General features: G+C 40.9%; 1 protein-coding gene across 3 annotated transcripts in view; it reads left to right on the forward strand.

The window, feature by feature from the left end:
* Positions 1-8,574: 8,574 nt before the first annotated feature.
* RASGEF1B (RasGEF domain family member 1B) overlaps positions 8,575-18,970 on the forward strand; it is a 35,755-nt gene continuing 25,359 nt past the window's right edge. The window contains exons 1-2 of one of the 3 annotated variants that reach the window (XM_036852738.1): positions 8,575-8,725; positions 11,622-11,675. In XM_036852738.1, the coding sequence (XP_036708633.1) occupies positions 11,661-11,675 (15 nt within the window). In that variant the 5' untranslated portion in view covers positions 8,575-8,725; positions 11,622-11,660. Of the gene's footprint in view, positions 8,726-8,879; positions 9,019-11,621; positions 11,676-18,970 lie in introns of those variants that run through there. The other 2 variants (XM_036852739.1, XM_036852740.1) reach the window with 2 other exon arrangements.

An 18,970-nucleotide genomic window follows, 5' to 3' on the forward strand; every position in this document is an offset into this window, starting at 1 on the left:
AAAGTTTGGGCTCACAACTGCCTTTCGTAACAGCTGGTGTTTGACTTTTAACTTAGGAAGGCAGGGCATTTCAAAGAGAGTTTGTATGAGTTCTTAACTTAAGACAATTGTTTTATTTATCTGGGAAACTTTATCCAGACTAAGACATTTTATTTGAGCTCCCGTTATGAATTTCTTGCTGTGAGAGGTGTTAAATTCATACCTCCACAGAGAAGGCTTTGGTCTTTCTTAGGCTTATTTCCTTACATGCTTTTTCTTCAGAGATAATCTCTTTAAAGTCACAGAGCAACACAGTCTGGGCCAGAAAATTCCTATTTCTTCCAATTCTTTCCAAACTTCACCTCTACAGGCAACAGGCATGTCTTTCCACCTCATTTACTCATCCAAACACATCTCAAAAGCATACACCCTGACTCTCTCAACAGACCTGAAGTAAAGGGACTATTCCACTAATAGGGATATATTTCCATATATTCAACCTCCATTTTCCTTTAGTTCTTTTATTTTTTTTTAATTAATTAATTTATTTGTTTTCATTTTTGGCTGTGTTGGGTCTTCGTTGCTGTGCGCGGGCTTTCTCTAGTTGCGGCGAGCAGGGGCTACTCTTTGTTGCGGTGCGCGGGCTTCTCATTGTGGTGGCTTCTCTTGTTGCAGAGCACGGGCTCTAGGCGTGCGGGCTTCAGTAGCTGTGGCACGCAGGCTCAGTAGTTGTGGCTTGCGGGTTCTAGAGCGCAGGCTCAGTAGTTGTGGCTGATGGGCTTAGTTGCTCCGCGGCATGTGGGATCTTCCCGGACCAGGGCTCGAACCCGTGTCCCCTGCATTGGCAGGCGGATTCTTAACCACTGTGCCACCAGGGAAGCCCTTTCCTTTAGTTCTTGACTACTCTTCGGAGATAGCTAATTGGAGATAATTATGTGGGTAATTGTAGATTCCAAAATTATCACTAGTTAATTCCAAGCCCTAGAAATATTAGTCATACACTAATGGTGTTAGTCTGTGCAAGATTTGACTTTAAAGCAGGTTTCAGTCAAAAATCAAAGCTCTTTTGTGTGTTTACTCATAATACACATCACAGTCTGAGAGAGTATACACAGCATCACATCAAAAAGCAAGAGGAGGCTAATTTTGATAAACTCTGTGAGATGCATAACATTTTTTAACAAACTTTTCACATATTATACTTTTGTATAGTAGGACAAAATCAAATTTGCCGGACTTTTGATGAACAGTCATACTTTATAAATGTGATTAATCAGTGAGCAGGAAAAGGTAAAACAATAACTTTACCAGTATATATTGCCTTAAAATGTAAGCTTTAAATATAGAAGTTTAAGGTTGTATAACATAGTTAAATGACAACGTCCAATTTTGACCAGAAAAATCTTTTGGTTTTTTTTGGAGAAATTCCCAAAAAAAAAAAAAAAGTATTGACACCTGTGTACCCAACACTCACAAATGATAATGTTGAACATTTTGTCATGTCTGCTTTATGTCTTTCTTTATGAAACAAACAAACACTACACATAAAGTTGGAGTCCCCTTTGTCTCCCATCCCCAATCCCACCCTGACCCCTTCCCAGAGACGGACATTCTAATTCAGTGACATAGTTAAACTATGTGATCTGCTCCATTTGTTTTTGTGCAGAATAATATAATTAGCATTATGTTTTTCCACAGCAATATTTACATATATTGTACTGAAATGCTGATTTTACTATGAAAACAATGATTAACCATGAGTCAAAGTGTTTGGACATTTTACAAAATTAAACTTCACAGAATTATCTAGAAATCACAACAATGCTATAATATTTATGAAAGATGATACAGTCTTATGAAAGTCAATTATTTTATTACATTAAACAGAAAATACCTTAGGTATATGTTTTCATGATGACAACAGCAAATACTGTTTTTGATCAACATAATTTCTTGAATATAGTTTATGAAGTCTGATTAATAGTCTAGACTATGGTTACTTTAATGATAAAGCAACCAAGAGTTTACTATTTTACTATCTTGACTATTAAATAAAATAAATGATATTAGCAATATTTAGAGAATTCTAATAAAAGCTATTAGCAACACCTAAAGAATTCTCCTTTATCATTTCATCAAGAAGTATTTAGTAGAGACTATTTGTCATAAATATTTGAAAACAAATTGTACTTCTGTAACGTCAAAGTAGCTCCATAAATTTCAGCCCTACAGGAATAATTAGTAAGCAAAATCATAGTTTTTGAAGTTTTGGGCTTATCGTCCAGGCTCTTTGACTTGTGTAACTTTGCTGTTATCTTGTTGGATGGCCTTAGAGAGATCATTTAATCTCTCTAGGATTCAATTTCCTCACCTCAAAAATGCCTTGGTTGGTGGCATTGGGGTGGGGAAAGATGAAAAGAGATGATCATTAATATTTCCCCCAGCTCTAAAATTTTATTATTCTATTATTCATTTTCTCCCTCTCACTCAGTGTTCTAGGACATAGATTGGTAATTAGTCAAAACTGAGGGGACCTTCTAGCAAAATAATCAGACTTAACATTGAAGGCTATAAGAATTTGCAACAGAAAAACCTTTTCTTAATTCATTATAAGATCAACTCACTCACAAGAAACCAGACAAAAACTGCTAGAAAGAGAAATGAGAACTAGAGAAATATATGTGTATTTACTATTCACTGTAAAGATTTTACAGGATAAAGAATATTTATCCAAAGAAACTCATGTTAAATATAATTGAATTTCCACTCAAAAAAATGCTACATTGTATCAAAATAATGTGTTTAAGGTTATGAAATATTTTGAATATAGTTATGAAGTCTGATTAATTTCTAATTAATTTCAAAGAAATTAATTAATTTCTTTGTATAGAAAAAATAAGTCACTATGCATTATATAATCAATGATGATAAGACTGTCTCATAACCTTATGATCAGTCCAAGTACTATTATTTCTCAATATCAATATCCCTCCTGAGTTTATTACAACTAATTACTTTGTAAGAGTAAGTAAAAATTGGCAAATGAGCAAAACAACGATGCTTATAAAGGAAAAATAATAAATCTGCTGTTCAACAGTTCTTGTCTAGTATAAATGAACATATGGTAACTTTGTACATCTTCTTAGGGGATGGTGAAAACCTACTATATCTGTTGTGGAATTTCCCATGCAGTTGTTACATTCTTTTGTACAACTTTAAGATCTGGTAGACAAAAAGTGACAGTGAAAGAGGATCACCTAGACGTGTGGAAGAAACTTCCCTGAACTTATCTTTTCTAGTCGATTCCCTTCTATTTAGTGGTATCTTCTTAGCAAATCTAAATGAATGGCTCCCTGTAATATTTTTAGTGATCCCAGGAAAGGAAAATATATGCCTCTGTAATGACTACCATTAGAACTGATTGACCCTCACAGACCCAATATTCTCCCTAAATGAGACAATGATGTGAAAGAACACTGTAAATGATAACAATTGTTAGGAATTATTATTGAGGAGACCATTCCAAGGCTGACCCAATCATGTGTTTCATCACAAAAATTCCTCCTAAGTGGCAGGGTTCATTTTGTATTTATGAAGGGCCCAGGACTCGGAATCTTGAATATCTAAATTTTCATGTCTGGCGTTCATCATCCTTCTTTCAAGTTCCAGGGAAAGGTATGAATAGAGGTCGATGTCAAACACATACACGCTTTATTACTATGAAATCCCAACATGGCCCGCTCATAAGCTAGGTTGGCCCATGGGCAGAATCCCTTTTACTCAGGCTAGAATGAGGAAGAGGGCATGAAACCAAAGCATGCCAAGCAGCTTCCTTCCCCCTTTCACCCTAGGCTCTCAGATGATGAGGAAAGGGAAGTCAGGGAAAATCATGCTAAAAAGCAAGGGAATATAAGGGGTTTTCTCTAAGGTCTAGAGCCAGGCTGGTCTAACTGACCTAACACCCCATCATACCATTGCAGCCACGTGGGAGAGAGAGCCCAAAGAGAGAGGATCCCAAGGCATGGAACCCAGATCGCAAGAAATGAGACCTCTGGCTCCAAAATATCTTTGTCTCTACCTAGCCACACCGCTACCGTTATTTCCTCCTCCTCTGTGAAAGGGGTGGGGCTGGGGGGAAAATCATGCATTTTTTTTTTTCTTCCTCTTCCTTTAAATCTATTCTCTGTGCAAAAGCAACTGCTTTTTTCTTTCTTTTACATAAAATAAATACTTTGGTATCTGTGCAGTACTTAGGTATTATAGGGTTTATTTCTTACCGGTTTAAAAAAAATAATTGGGTTTGTGTGTTCCAGAGAAGCTGTGATTAGTTCAGAGATGCTAAAGGGCAAGTTAACCAGCTACAAAGTTATATTTACATACCTTGCTTAGGAATTGTTCAATGATTTTCTCAAAATTGCATCTGATCATTCTTCACGTTTTTGTTTTATGAAATTCTTGTAATCTTTTATTGAAATACACGAGAGGCAATATACATCATACTTATAAAAAATGGGTTTGTCTTCCTTGGCTTTGAAAGTGAGAAGTTTGAGGCTGAGGTCTAGATTGGCTGTTGATAACTAGTGTGACCAATGCCTTCATTTCCTGCCATTTATAAACTGGGGCTAAGATTCAGTATCCTTGGACTCTTCATCTTCATATTTCAGAGTGACACTAAGAAACTAAATGAAAGAGAATACATGGAAGTGTTTTGGAGAGTTACTTGGCCATTTCACAAGGCCCTTTATGATCCAGAGAGAAGGAATTCAATACCAAAAAAAGCTGCTGTTCTACTTGGAGCATCGTTAATGTTTTTCTTACCCTGAAGCCTTGATCCATTCCCTTATACTTTTCCCTCTTTAGTCCTATCTGGTGTCTGAAGCCTCATTCCTCTTTGATAGGACAGTTTTTAAATATTTGAAGGCCGTTATGCTTTGTGAGATTTTCATTTAAAGTTCTTGTGTCTTCAACTGCTGAGCTGGCACTCCACAACTACTAAGCCCGTGCACCCTGGAGCCCAAGTTCCGCAGCAGGAGAGGCCACCGCAATGAGAAGCCCGCCCACCGCAGCGAAGAGTAGCCCCCGATCGCAGCAACTAGAGAAAAGCCCATGCACAGCAATGAAGACCCAATGCAGCCAATTAATTAATTAGTTAATTAATTAATTAATTAATTAAATTAAAAAGTTCACACTGACCTTTAAAAAAAAGTCTACAACAATCTCTTTAAAAAAAATAAAGTTCTTGTGTTTTAAGATCATAAATCACAAATAATGATATTAAACTTGCATCTGAGACATAATAAACGCTGCTTTGCAATGACAAGAACTGACCTCTGGTTTAAGTACATATATCTACTAGTTTTAACAGCAATGAAAAGACTCTGGTTTAATTTAAATACACATATCTACTAGTTTTAACAGCAATATCTTGGACATATAAAATGACCAAGAGTTAGAGGATTTTTTTCAGACATTATTTCAAAAATCTTACAGTAATTAAATCCATTTTGTAGAGTGAGAAGACGGGAACATTGGAATCAGAGAGATATGGGTTTAATTCATGGCTTCTCCAGCTGAATGGCCTTGGCAGTTATTTACCTTCTTAAGCCTTATTCCCTTATCTCAGAAATGGAGAAAACAGTACCTATATCTCAGAGTTTTAGTGAGGATGAAAGAACATGTAAGCAAAAACCGTAACACAAATATGGTGAAATACTCAACAGTGAGTAAACGGAGTGAACAACATCAATATATGTCAACATGGGTGGATGATCAAAATCAAAAGTTAGAGAGAAAACAGTGAGAAACAGAATGAGACAGATTGCACAATAACATTTAAATAAGTATACTCTTGTGCTCACATAAAACAATACACCATTGTTCATGAAAGGCGGATCGAAAAACTCACACTAAATACAGTGTGAAGGAGTAAGTGCCTTTGGGATGGTGAAAAGGATCTTAGATGGGAAATGAAAGAAAGTGAAATAAAAGGAAGAACGTTGGACATGGATAGTCACGACAATTGTTCTAATTTTGTGAACCTCAGGTCCAAGAGGAAAGGAGAAGAAAACTAATGTTCGGCACAAAGCCGGCCACATAGCAGAAGCTCAATACAAGTGGCTATTTTTATTACTGGAGTAAGGTCTTACTCAGCAGGGGTTTATTTGCGTCTATTTGACCAGTATTACTGAGCTTACCAAGATTTACAGAGACAAGCGTTGAGCCAATGGAGTCAAAAGACCAGAAAGAAACTATGACGAGTAAAGAATAGACAGAATATCTTTTCATGATAGAGAATACTTAATACATACTCATAACAGCTATTATTTACTGAGTGCTTACCATGGGCTAGGCATTAATTAATTAAGTAAGTAATCCAACCAACATGTACTTATTGAATGTTTATTGTGCGTGAGACACTGTTCTAGACGTTGGAAATACAGCAGGAAGACAACAACTACAATGACAACAGACCCGGCTCTTCTGGAGCTTATATTCCAGTGAGGGGAGGGAGGGAATGATCAGTAAAAGAGACAGTATGTTAAATGGTGGTACAAGGCCTATGGAGGAAACAACGCATCAGGAAAGGGAATGACAAGATGGAGTGGGGATGATGAGACTGCAGTTGTTAAGTAGGAAGGTCAGGGAAGGCTTCTCTGAGGGACACCGTTCCAAACTCATTTTGTGTATTATCTCTTTTAATCTTCTTCTGTGAAGAATCTGCTTTTCTAAACCACGATTGCTGTTTCTCAGATGAGTAAACGGGGGCCCAGAATCTGTCCGTGCATTTTCTGAGGTTTGATCGCTGGCTAAGTGATAGAGACAGAGTTAGGGTTTGAGCCACCTAACTCTGGAGCTGTCTCCGTATATATTCTCTCTCATATAGGGAGATGGAAGGGGTCCTGGGGGATCGGCCAGAATGGGGAGCAGGAATGTGGTTTGGTAAAGCATTGAATGAACAGTCTCACGGTATCCATTTTATATTTTTGAGAAATTAAAATAAACATCTTTTGTTTTGGTGGGAAAAAAAACTTCAGAATGTAAAACTGGGCAAAATCTTCTGGGCTGGTGGGTGTAACCGGAGGTTACAAAGGACATGTCAAATATTTCCATTAAGAAATCATGATTTAGTCCAAGTCTTAATTTATTGCTACAGGACCAGGAACCTCAAGATTGTCAATGACTTGCCCAACCTCATACGGCTTGTTTGTTGCAGAACCAGGGTGGAAAACTGAGCTTGAAAGACTAGCCAACCAGCACAACCACAACAGCTGGGCTGGGCAGAGCCACCCAAGCCTTGGTGCTTTACTCTGAACAGCTGGACCCGCCAAGCCTTCTTGGTCTTAGGGCTCCTTCTTCAAACTGCTGAGAAGCTCAGATAGGTGAGAGTAGACAACGGAGTCACAGGAGACCCATTTACAGAAGAGAAGGAGGGAGTATAATTAGGCAAAGAGAAGTGAGAGGAGGCACAGATGAAGAAAATAAGGGGAGGAATCAGCTAAGAATAGGCAAGGTGAACTTCATGCTGTTTGCCACCCAGCAAGGAGGAGGCGGGAGGGAAGATGGAGCAGGGACAGAAAGAGTCCCTCTATCTCAGTAATCCTAATTATAGCCCTTCAGGATAGGTATGAAGAGTGTTGTTTTACACATGGGAAAACTGAAGCTCAGAAAAGCTACTTTACTTACTCAAGGTCACATGGCAGGCAAGAGAGGCTCCTGATGATTTAAGATTTTGTTCTTTCCTTGCGTCTCTTCCTTCCCTTATTTGTTTTCATCGTTTCTTCCCTCCAGCCTCTTTTTATTCGTACAAATTTTTCTTAGAAAAAAAGTTTTACCGTTTTTCCTTTAATAGTTATCAAGTATCCAATGATAGAGCATGCGGTTACCACGACAGCACAGCCTTTACTGAGGTCAGACCTCCCCTCTTTACCTCCAGAAACATATTTCACAGCAGTTTTCCTTTCTTTGTGGAACTTGTTAACTGCCGCAATTTTACATTTTGTTTGGGTGACCATTTGCTTAACGTTTGTCCACCACTTAACTGTAGGCTTCCTAATGGCAGGGACCAGCCTGGAGTGTGCCCCCAGCGTTTGGCACAAAGTCTAGCACTCAGGCTTCCTGTAAATATTTGCTGAGCGAATGTTCTTGTGGTTTCTCTCAGCTTTCTTCTGAAAGTTAGACGGACAGTAACCTCTAGCTCATAATTATGTTAATAGATACTGTATAACAAGTCGGGCCGGTATTTACAGGTAGCACACAGGTAAATGAACACACACAGGCATACACATGACTGCACAAACAAGCCCCCAGCAGATGCCCTCAGGAGGAAACGCACGCCGTCCGAGCGAGCCGAACCAGCGTAGTTAAACACGCCTGCGCCGGGCTCCGCCGGCCTCCGCAGCGTGGGAGGACAACCCGCAGCCGAGCCACTGGAGTCCCGGGCCCCGGGGACGCGTGGGCTGGCCGCGGGCGCCGGGGGCGGTGGCGGAGTGGGCGGTGAGCTGCGCCGTGATTGGTCCGCGGGGGCCGGCAGGGGGCGGGGCTGGCGGCGGGGGCGGGCGCTCGAAGAGAAGGGGGTGTGCGCGGCGGCGGCGGCGGCGGCGGCGACGGCGGCAGTAGTTTCAGTATAAACAAGGCACCCGACTGGTTGGACGGAATATTTTGCGCGCTTTTGCTTCCTCTCCTTTGGTTGCGTTGGTGGGCACGCGGAAAACAGCCGGGAAGCCGAGGACCCCGGGTCCATCTGCAGGTGGGTTGTTCCCTGGTCAGCAGTTCTCACTGGAGAAACCGGAGCCCGGCAGCGGGAACACGCCACCCTGCTGCGCGCTGCGCTCTCCCAGGCGGCCCGGGAGCTGCGCGCGGAGCAGCCCGGATCTCTGACTGCTCCCCGGCTGCCGGTGCCCCTGGAGGCGGCGGGAGATTCCGGCCAGCGAGCGCTCGCTGGTACAGAGCGTCCCGCAAAAGCGGGGGAAGTGGGGAGTCCTCCTGCCTGGCCGCCGAGGGCGTCTGGGGCCGCTCCGGGAGCGGACACGGTGCCAGCAGGTGCGGGCCCCAGCCGCTGGGGCCCGGGCGGGGACAGGCTTGGGTTTTGCTTCGCTTCTCTCGCCCCGATCCGGCAGCCAGGCCTTCTGTCTCGAGATCTTGGTACAGTTTTTGAGGATTTGTCTGAGTTCTAGTCGCTTTCATCCTTTCTTCATCCTTTTTTCCCTTCCTGTGCACAGCTAGGTTGTTTCCTTCTACTTCTTGGCTAGTTTTCGTGAGTGTGTGTGGGGGTGGGTGGGCAGGTGGGGGTCCTGCTTATTTTTGGTGACGGAGCCTTATAATCTAAGGTCTGACTCTCAGGAAGAGACAAGGGAACAGAAGTCACGTGCTCGCCACTGACGAGGTGATATTCTTTCCTTTCTCCGTTCACCTGGTAACTTGGGACACAACGTGTCGCCTTGCTCTTGCCTGAGCTCAGGTGAGTCGTCTCGGGTCACCTGGCCGGGCGATAATAACGTGAACTGTGGGTACCTGGGAGCCTCTCGGGCTGCTAGGGGGGGAGGCTCCTCTCTCTAGGGGAACCGGGGAAACAACTTAAGCGCTGTACAAGCGGAACAGGGCGGAACAGGGGGGCTGGAGTGTAAGTGTGTGTGTCTGTCTGCGAACCACTGGAGTATTGATTCCCACCTTACCCCAACCTGATCCGCGCAGCTCAGGCGAAAGCAGCGTAGCTAGGTCCTCTGACAGTGCGGAGGGCGGCACAAGTGTAGTAAACCGCAGGAGGGGATCTCTAGGGAGCCACTTTCTCTTCTGAATGTAGATGTGTCCGTCTTCGCCGACGAATTCGGTGGGTATAGTGTGTATGGAGGAATATGCACAGAAATTTGTGTATGTGTGTTTGGGCAGAAGGCGTCTCCAAGGAGTTCTTCGTCAGCAGCACCATGTGACGATGGCCGAGGACCGCTGGTGTGCGTAGATCTATATTTAGCCCTGGATGATCTCTAATGGCCGAGGGAGGGTCTCTGAACTGAGTTCATAAAGGGGAAGAGTTCAGGGATCAGGGTTTTGCACTCTTGAATAATGTCTGGTACAGTCATTCTCAGATGGGGTGAATAATTTTTCTTTCCTCCCGAAAACAGTAGCTAGAGCTTGGCATGTGATAGCTGTGTCTTAGTTTAAAACATGGACCATGGTGATAAGCCTGTGCTAAGAAACAAGGAGGTTACAGTTAACCAGAGTATATGCCTGATTGGAGATTTGGAAGGAAAACAACTAGTCAGGTGAGGTTTAGAGCAAATGTAGAATTGACTTCTAAAAGGGAAGAAAAATTCTTGGCTGTCGAGATTTTCATAACAGATTAAAAAGTGTGGCAGCTTGTTAGGTCCTATCATTAATGGTTAGTTTATTGGGGGGGGCAATGGTTGGGCAAGGAAGACCTAGGGCACTTGACAGAAGTCAGGGTTCACAAGCTGTGCTCTGTTATGCCTTTCAAGCAGGTTTTCTGGCAAAGTGGAGAAGATCAGCTACTGATTAGCAAGTGTCTTGTTGGCATTCTTCCACGACATGTGGGTCAATCCTTTGTTTTCCTAGAGGTGGCAATATTTCTGGCTACTAAGTGTAGTACTTTTCAGTGGTCTAATGGAGTGTTAAATTCTTAGGATTGATTTCTCCCCTGGTGCATTTTCAATCTTGCTCTATTTTATATGCTCCATTAGACATTTAATCTGATTCCTGAGATTATTCTGTCTTTTGGAACAGAAAATCACCATAAACTATTTATATTTATTGCTTTTTTTAATTTAATTTATTCTTAGGCATATATTGTTAAATATTTTAAATATTTATTATTTATCATAATAATTCACATTTCTTATATTATTACTAACATTACATTCTTACAGTCTAACTACTGGCCAATATACTACAATAGACCCAAAAAAAAAAAAAATCAATTGAATAACACCTATCTAGGAAAAAGTAAGAAAATTGAAGGGGCAAAGCTAGGTGACTGTTTGTGTTGGTAAGTTACCTAATATGGCACCGGAAGTGGTGGGATCAACTTTATCAATCTCCAGAGGTGGCCTGGAAGAATTCGACTTTGGAGGAGCATCTGGATGACCCCAAAGACAGTACCTGCTTGGACAGGAGATGAGAAAATGAGGGTATCCTCCCTTACTTGGGAGAAGAATCTGGAATCCCTGAAGCAGGGACTTAGAATCTTGATTCTGGTGCCACAAATAATAAATGGAAAAACCATTATAACGTTTTGTAAGGTCTTAAAGAGACAAATTGTGCTGTTGAAAACACTGCTTAAGATTGATGGGATTTTTGGCTTTAGTGGTTGAATTCAGGTGTTACCTCCCCTTTAGTTGTCCTTTTTGGTTTTCCAGTTAAATCTATAAAAATTAGATTTGTGCAACCCTTGATTATCCTAGGATGACAGGTGTAGCCTAGTGCTGTGGGCAGATTTCCCGCCTTGGGAATAGAGCCTAGGGTTCTAATCAATATGGAACCCTAACAAGTCACTTACTCTCTCCCTATACCTGCAGTATCTGTGAAATTGATGAGGTGTTGAACTAGATGATTTATGAGTCTCTTTTAGCTCTGTGTTAACTGATTTATCTTGCTGTACTATCACCTCGTTTATTCGCACCCTTTATTAGCTGTGGAAAAATGAAGGCTGAAGAATGGTCTGCAGTTAGATGTTCAGCTACTTGGTGCGTGGAAATGAAGAGAGGAGAGTGAAATTTCTTCTTATTGGTGAAAATTATGTAGAGATTTATTATTTGCTTGAACTGTTTTTTGCTCTTGTTTTTCTCCTACAAGTGTATTTTAAAATGCTATTTTCAAGAAGGTTGAGTCAGCAAAATTTTTTGGACTTTTTAAGTCAGTGTTACTATTTTGTCATTTTAAAACCAGTCTTTTGACCAATCATTTTTTCTTAGGTTTGTGTGCTTATTATTTCATTTCAAGGTACATTTATATCTGGAAGTCATTCAATTGATTCAAATTTTATTAGTAAGGCCTGGCATGAAAATGAGTTTAACACAGGGAAAGTGCAAATTAGTCTTGTAAGAAAGGAAAGCACTTTATAGAATGCTAGTATCCTTCTATTTATCTAAAAGGGAAGAATGGAGGGGGGTGTGGGATAAGGGTAATTTTTCAAGAACTTGCAGCCAAAAAAATAAAATTATCCCGGTAACCATGTTCCACAATAAATTGTAAATAGAAAATTCTACTTGTTTACTGAATGTCCTCACTAAGTATGCTGAGGTGAACTGGATTTAGAAACATAAACCCTTTTAGTAAAGGATGCTCCCCGTTTGATATTCTATAATTTGGCTTGAGATCTATCATGTATAAATGATTCAACTACTTATATCTTTGCTGTTCAAGGTAATGGCCAGTGCTATTCAGTAAATAGCCACATGGGGATATATGAGCTTAAGTTTAACTAAATTAAACAAACAAAAATTGCCCTAGCCACATTTAAGTGTTCATAATAGCTACGTGTGGTGAATTGCTGCTGTATTGGACAGAAGAGGAACATTTCCAATATTCCAGAAAGTTCTTTTTTGACAGCACGTAATTAGATAATGATGATTCTGATTTTCCAGAAGATCACTTTTATTCCTCTGGGAAAATGACAATTAATTCTCATCATAGACAGGCACCCAAGACATAAGGAGATAAGACTGACTGACTTTATATGTTTTCAACTGTATATCATGAGCAATGCCACTTTCCACAGTTCAATAATATTCCACGATCCCAAACACCAATTTCTCACATTTTTCCCCCAGAACTCTAATTATCCTTTGACTTTTCTAAACCAGCACCTACTGTTCCTGATAGAAAGCACCAATCCTTTCAAAGACAAGGCACGTGGAGCCATCTACTGTTACGCTCAGGAACTGCATGGCAGTTGTAGCCGATTAAAAACATTGCAGGAAGAATGTCAACATGTGCTGTGATCAGTTCCTACAAATAAAAATTAGTAAAGATTTATCTCATAGAAAAGTTTTAAATGATTCTCCAGGCCCATTTCTAGTTGCCACGTACTGAATTGTTGTTTTGTGTCTTAATAAACTGCTGACAAGATAGTCCCAAGACAAAAGATGACAAATTTTAGCTTTGTTTTTCTTCCAGGGAAACCAAAGATGGTAATTATTTGAGTCAGAATCCCTTTCCTCCATTAATTAGGAATTAGTGAAGAAAAATTTAAGTAGCATCTAGGACAAATCAAGCAAAATGCACATTCATTTTTTAATGTGGACTCCTATAATAAATCAGGAAATACCACCATTTCATCATTGTAGAGAGAAATAGGACCTTCTTTCCTCAAAAATACTGATTATTTCCCCTTGACCATGAAATTTACAAAGCATTTGGGGCTCAGTTCCAAAGAATGTACTTATCTGGGAGTTACTTACTTTTTGTTCACATGCCAAAGAAGTGAGTTGATTCTGAGTCGTCTACTCTGTTTTGTTTGTAATCTCAACACAATACCTCTTTTTTCAAGGAGGTTAGCAGAGGTGTAGCATTTCTATTGTCCAGAGATGCTGCTAGAAAGAAATGAGAAGATAATCTTTGAGACTTTTTTCAAGCTCAAAATAAGCATGTTTTATATAGTGTGGGAGACTTGACTTTTACTTTCCCCCAACTTGAATCCATAGTTAGAGAAACACTTTCTGAGCGTACAGTCAGCACTTGTATTCTGAGATCCAGCCTTGCCAAAAGGAGGCTAAAAGTACTTGAGATCCCAGCTGGAGTAAAGTTGAAATATGTGAACTCTTTCTCATTCCAATCTCTGGAGCCTCAAATGAAAAAAGGAAAGAGGCTGCATCTCACCAAAGTGCAAAGTTCCTTTGGAATTTAGATGGGAATTTGGGAACCAGTCATTGCCGGATCTTAAATTAAGCCTCTCCTCCCTAAACAAATATGCTTTCAAAGTTCAACTGTGATACGGAGTCCTTCCTCTACCTCGTTTGGACACATGCCCAGCATTTGAACAGAAGCGAAAGGATAGCGATCAATATAAAGACATTGGATTTATTAATTATTTCACTGACGCGCTCTATGATGAAATAGGGGCTGAAATAAACCTTTTTTTTCTTGGACTCCTACCTTTGCTATCTCATTCTCCTGAGTGTAAAGGAAATGCTGACTTGACATCCTGGCAGAGATTTACCAAACACCTAAAGCAGATGTTGAAGGATGGCTTTTGATTTAGTTCCCACACCCATCTTTTCCTGGCCCTCTTCCAATTTGAATTGTCACCTGAAACCACCTTAGCCTGATGCACCTGCCTCCTCGTAAATAACCTTGTGCAAAAGCAGCCACTAATTCAAACACAGTCTGTTGTTTCGAAAAAGGCAGCTTTTCATCTGGTGCTTTAGTTGGTTTGAAACCATTAGGCATGCCTTTCAAATCCATTCATCCCTTAAATCACCTAGGGCTTGCTTCCTTGCTGCTGGATCAATGTCATGCTGAACTTTTGCAGGGTCCTTGGAAGGACATGATATATCTTTGTGACTGAATTAGCTGCCCCCGTAAGATACCTTGTCTGTCAACCAACTTTTCAGCTTCCCAAATTAAATTTAAGAAAGAACATTCATTGTTTTTAAAACCAAAATCTGTTTCCCATTGTTTCATTGCCTCCCCCTTATCCCAAAGTGCTCCCTCAATTTGGGGGGGGAGGGGCTATTTAAATATCTCTACGCAAACCAAAAGAAGTGTCTTTTTCATTCTCTTCAACGCCATTGGATCAGTACTACTAGAAAATATTTACATGTATTGGTTGATTTCTAAGGAGCCAGTCTTCAATGTGTTAACCCAAGGTTCCCTTCAGAACCACTATGTTCTCCTTCTTTGAGGAAGTAGATAAATATGATCCAGGTTCTGTACAAGCCAGCACATGTGCTTCCTAATCTGGGGTCTGAACTCCCTGAAAGTATATACAAACTTGTTGGTCGATTTCTCTGGGGGCAGTGTGTGGAGAAGTTTGTGATCTTCCTAGAAAGTTAAGAGCTACTGGCCAAACAATATATTTTGAGTTTCCAGCAACTGGCTTACAAATGAAATTTTGCAAGGTGAGAATTGCTTGTGAGATTAACCTGTCCTCTGTCTTATCTTACTGGTAGTGATTTGAATAGAGTCAGCAGCTTTTTCAAGCGTCTCATATAAATCTCACCTTTTCCAAAGGAGTTAGCTACTTTGAAGTTTGACTTAACAGCAAATTAAGGCCAGTACTTAATGCTGTCACATATTCTCATTTTGGAAATAGTTTTTCCCAAACCAGAGTTTTGGTTAGCAGGTCCCCATAGCAGGTACATTGGGTCGGACAAAATTTGTGCTAAAGAAGGATGGCAGACAGTGGAGAAGTTGGTGTTGAGATTATGTTGGAAAGGGTAGAGAAGAGTAAATTGAGAGTTTACAGAACCCAACAGACAGAAAATAGCAATTGTGAGAGCTGTAAAGAGAAGGTTTGCTGCAGATAAGAAGTCAGAGCTACATTGAGATTAAAGAAAATAAATGGAAGCTGCGGGGTAGGAACTGCCTTACACTTAGCCCTCCTTCCACCGGGGAAGCTCTAGCAAATGGTTCCTGGAGTTAATAGCATCTGGGGCTAAATGCTTCTCTGGATTCTCATGTGCAGTACTTGGATCTTCTATGAATTTGTTTTCTTAAACAAGAACCAAGCCAATATTTAATATTCTGAACTTCACTTTCTATCATTCCAGAACCGAAGCAGGTAGAACTAAAGTCTTGGATGTCAAATTTGAGTAATGCTGAACAAACAGTGGTTCTTGATGTGGGTAATAAGAAGAAAGGTACTTGAGAGGAAAAAAAATCTACTATGTTTATCTTCTTAGGTGCTTAAAAATCCACTTCACAAGCAGTACTTTCTGTGCCATTCTGCTGACCTTTCCCCTTGTTTATCAAATGCATCTATTACACAAGGCAGTTGATCTTTCTGGAAAATGGTTAGACTGGCCACTTGCTCGAGATTGTCCAGAAATTCGTTACATGTACCGTGATCCATGATCTCTCTTTTGGTCATTTGTCTCATCAGATCTTTTTTACTGGAAATCTGTAAAGTACATACAAGCAAGTATTACTGTATTTCGTTGAATCTAAGATGTCATCCATTGTAAGATGCTCTTTTATTTTATATATTGCTAAAGAAAAGACTGTCAGTTAAACAGGTTTTCTTATCACTCAACTATTTATGTGCACCCCAATTTCAAAGAAAATAAAATATGAAGAAGTGTATATTAGAATTTCTGAAGTCTCTGTCTAGATAGGACTATGCTTTGATTGCAAAGGTCAGTAGCTTAAATACTTTTGTTGATAGTGTTGCTTTTTAATAAGAGTAATTAATGACGTTCGTACATCTTTGGGGCAAGGATTTATGTAGAACATGTAAATTTTTCTAATAGCCTGCAATTTGGGACAGACTGACAGGCTTTTCATTTTATGGTTAAACATTAAAAGTTCAAAGAAGACCATTTGCAGTATAACATGTTGTAGTGTAATAAATTTTGAACCTGGAATCTGAAGGCTAGGTTTGAAACCCTGCCTGTTTGTCCCTTATCCGATGTGTAACCCCAGCTGAGTAATGAAGTTGTTCTGAACCCGTGCTTATGCAGTCAAACACAGTAAGGATCCCTGCCAAACAAGGTAGATATAATATCCAAAAAGGCATTTGTAGGCAGTAAACCTTACACGGACGGGAGCTGCTGACATTCTCAGAGCCTTGCACACCGTGCATCTAGGCATTTCTCAGGGGAGCGGCCTTGAGCAGGAATCAGAGAAGTAAAGGACTGTGGACTGTGGAGACCTTTTCCAGCACACAGGATCCCATAGTAGAAGGATGCACACTGAGGAAGTTGGAGGCCTAAGGAGTTGACAGTATATGGCAAGGTGGGAAAATAGAACCATTGTGCATGTAAGTAAGGGGCTGGGTCTCTTCAAGTGACTTAAATCTCAGCCATTGGTTGTTGCTCTACGCAAGTTCAACAGTCAAGTTCGTTTGTGGTCAATCAGCTGATGGGCAACAGAACTTTGGGCTAATTAGAAGGCAGAAAACAACCTATGATAGATTCTCTTCTTAAATTTGATTTTTAAGTATAATAAACTATAACCTCAATTAACTTATCTCGGTCTGGTGTCCATTGCTATTCGTAGTATTTTCTTTTGGTGCCTGGTTGGAGAGGTTTTTTTGTTGTTGATATTTTGTGCCTCCTCAGAGAAATCCTGTGACACATTTCCAAGGAACAATACAAAGACCTTGTGCCATTGCTCTAAAAATGCTCTAACTTCGCTATAAAGAAAATGGGTAGTTTTGTTGTCATCTAGAATTTTGGAAGGAGTGAGCAAAATTGGAAATAATTTTCCAGGTGAAAAACATACCTGGGGGCAGGGGCTGAGTAAGTGACTTTTCGAAGTTTTCACAGCTCTTAAGCCCTAGATTAGGGCTTCATTAAATCTGGGTCCTTGTCCGCTTTATGGGAGTAAATAATTATAAGTACAAATATTAGGTGGCTTTTGGTGCTGATTCTTTGCAAGGGAACTCTGAGTGACCTGTGACTCTTTTGTGGCTACTGCTTCCTGTCAATCAACCAAAGGCAGCAGGGGTGCAAGATTCAGAGGGGTGCCGTGGGGCTCACGTGGCGCTGTAGCCACGTGGCTGTGTGGTCCTAGCCTGGTCACTTCACCTCACTGCCCAAGGTCTCAGTTTGCACACTGATGGACAGAGGAGAGTGGGCCTGATTGTCATGACGCTTGGGCCTTGGCTTCTTCCGTGACTGTTTTGCGGTCATTGCTAATCCCTTAGCACACGTTCCCCACCCGGTTACAGCCTTTGAGCCCTCACGCTTCATCCAGCCTTTTGGCAACCACTTTGGATTGATGGCAGGTAGGAAGTGAAATGCAATCTATTTTCCATCTTGGACCATTTGATTTCTATGGTCCTTTTGAACTTTTAACATTTTCTGATTTTTCTGAAATTCCCAAATCCTGGCCAACCTTCTCCCCAAAGCAACTTAATATTAGGACGGTTTCAGTAGTAATGAGTAAGTGGAGAAATCAAGGAAAATTCATGGTTCTTGGCAGAAAAACAAAAAGAAAAACAACTTCAAGGGCATGAATAGAGTGAGTTCCACTTGTCATCCTGGATACCAAGGGTATTGTGTGGTTTTAACCATCTAAAGCTTTTTTTTAAGCCAGAGGCAGGAAAACCACATCCAGAGGGAAGGTTCCTTCCAGGCTGGAAGAAGTAACTTTCAGGTGTTTCTCGTCTCAGGTCCTGGCGTCCCAGTTTAAGGACGTTTTGAGTTTCTCAGGGCAAGGGTAGACAGGCTCTTGTTTTTCTTCCCACCAGGGACAACCCATTTGTAAAGATGATATTGCACATGAAACATACTCATAGAAAACTGGCAATTTGAAGAGGACAGAAACATACTTTGTCCGTTGCCTTATACAATGTTAACATTGAGTTATTCATTTAACCATGATTCCTATGTGTGAGGTCTTAGCAACTAAGTGGGGAGCATTTGTGTTAACATTTACATTCTCAGTTCCTGATCCTTTGGCCATTATGACCATGTCCTGCCCAAGCGAGAGGGATGGCATTGATGACTCTGGTAGTGACAAGTCTCCCCAGACAGAGTGATTCTCAGTCCTCACTTTCTTCCCATCTGTAGCTTTTTTTTTTTTTTAATTTTTATTTATTTATTTTTGGCTGCGTTGGGTCTTCGTTGCTGCACGCAGGATTTCTCTAGTTGTGGTGAGCGGGGGCTACTCTTCGATGCGGCGCGCGGGCTTCTCTCTGTGGTTGCTTCTCTTGTTGCAGAGCACGGGCTCCAGGCGCGCAGGCTTCAGTAGTCTGGCACGTGGGCTCAGTACTTGTGGCGCACGGGCTTCGTTGCTCCACGGCATGTAGGATCTTCCCAGACCAGGGCTCGAACCCGTGTCCCCTGCATTGGCAGGCGGATACTTAACCACTGTG

The sequence above is a fragment of the Balaenoptera musculus genome, chromosome 5, assembly GCF_009873245.2.
Source record: "Balaenoptera musculus isolate JJ_BM4_2016_0621 chromosome 5, mBalMus1.pri.v3, whole genome shotgun sequence".
NCBI lineage: Eukaryota > Metazoa > Chordata > Mammalia > Artiodactyla > Balaenopteridae > Balaenoptera > Balaenoptera musculus.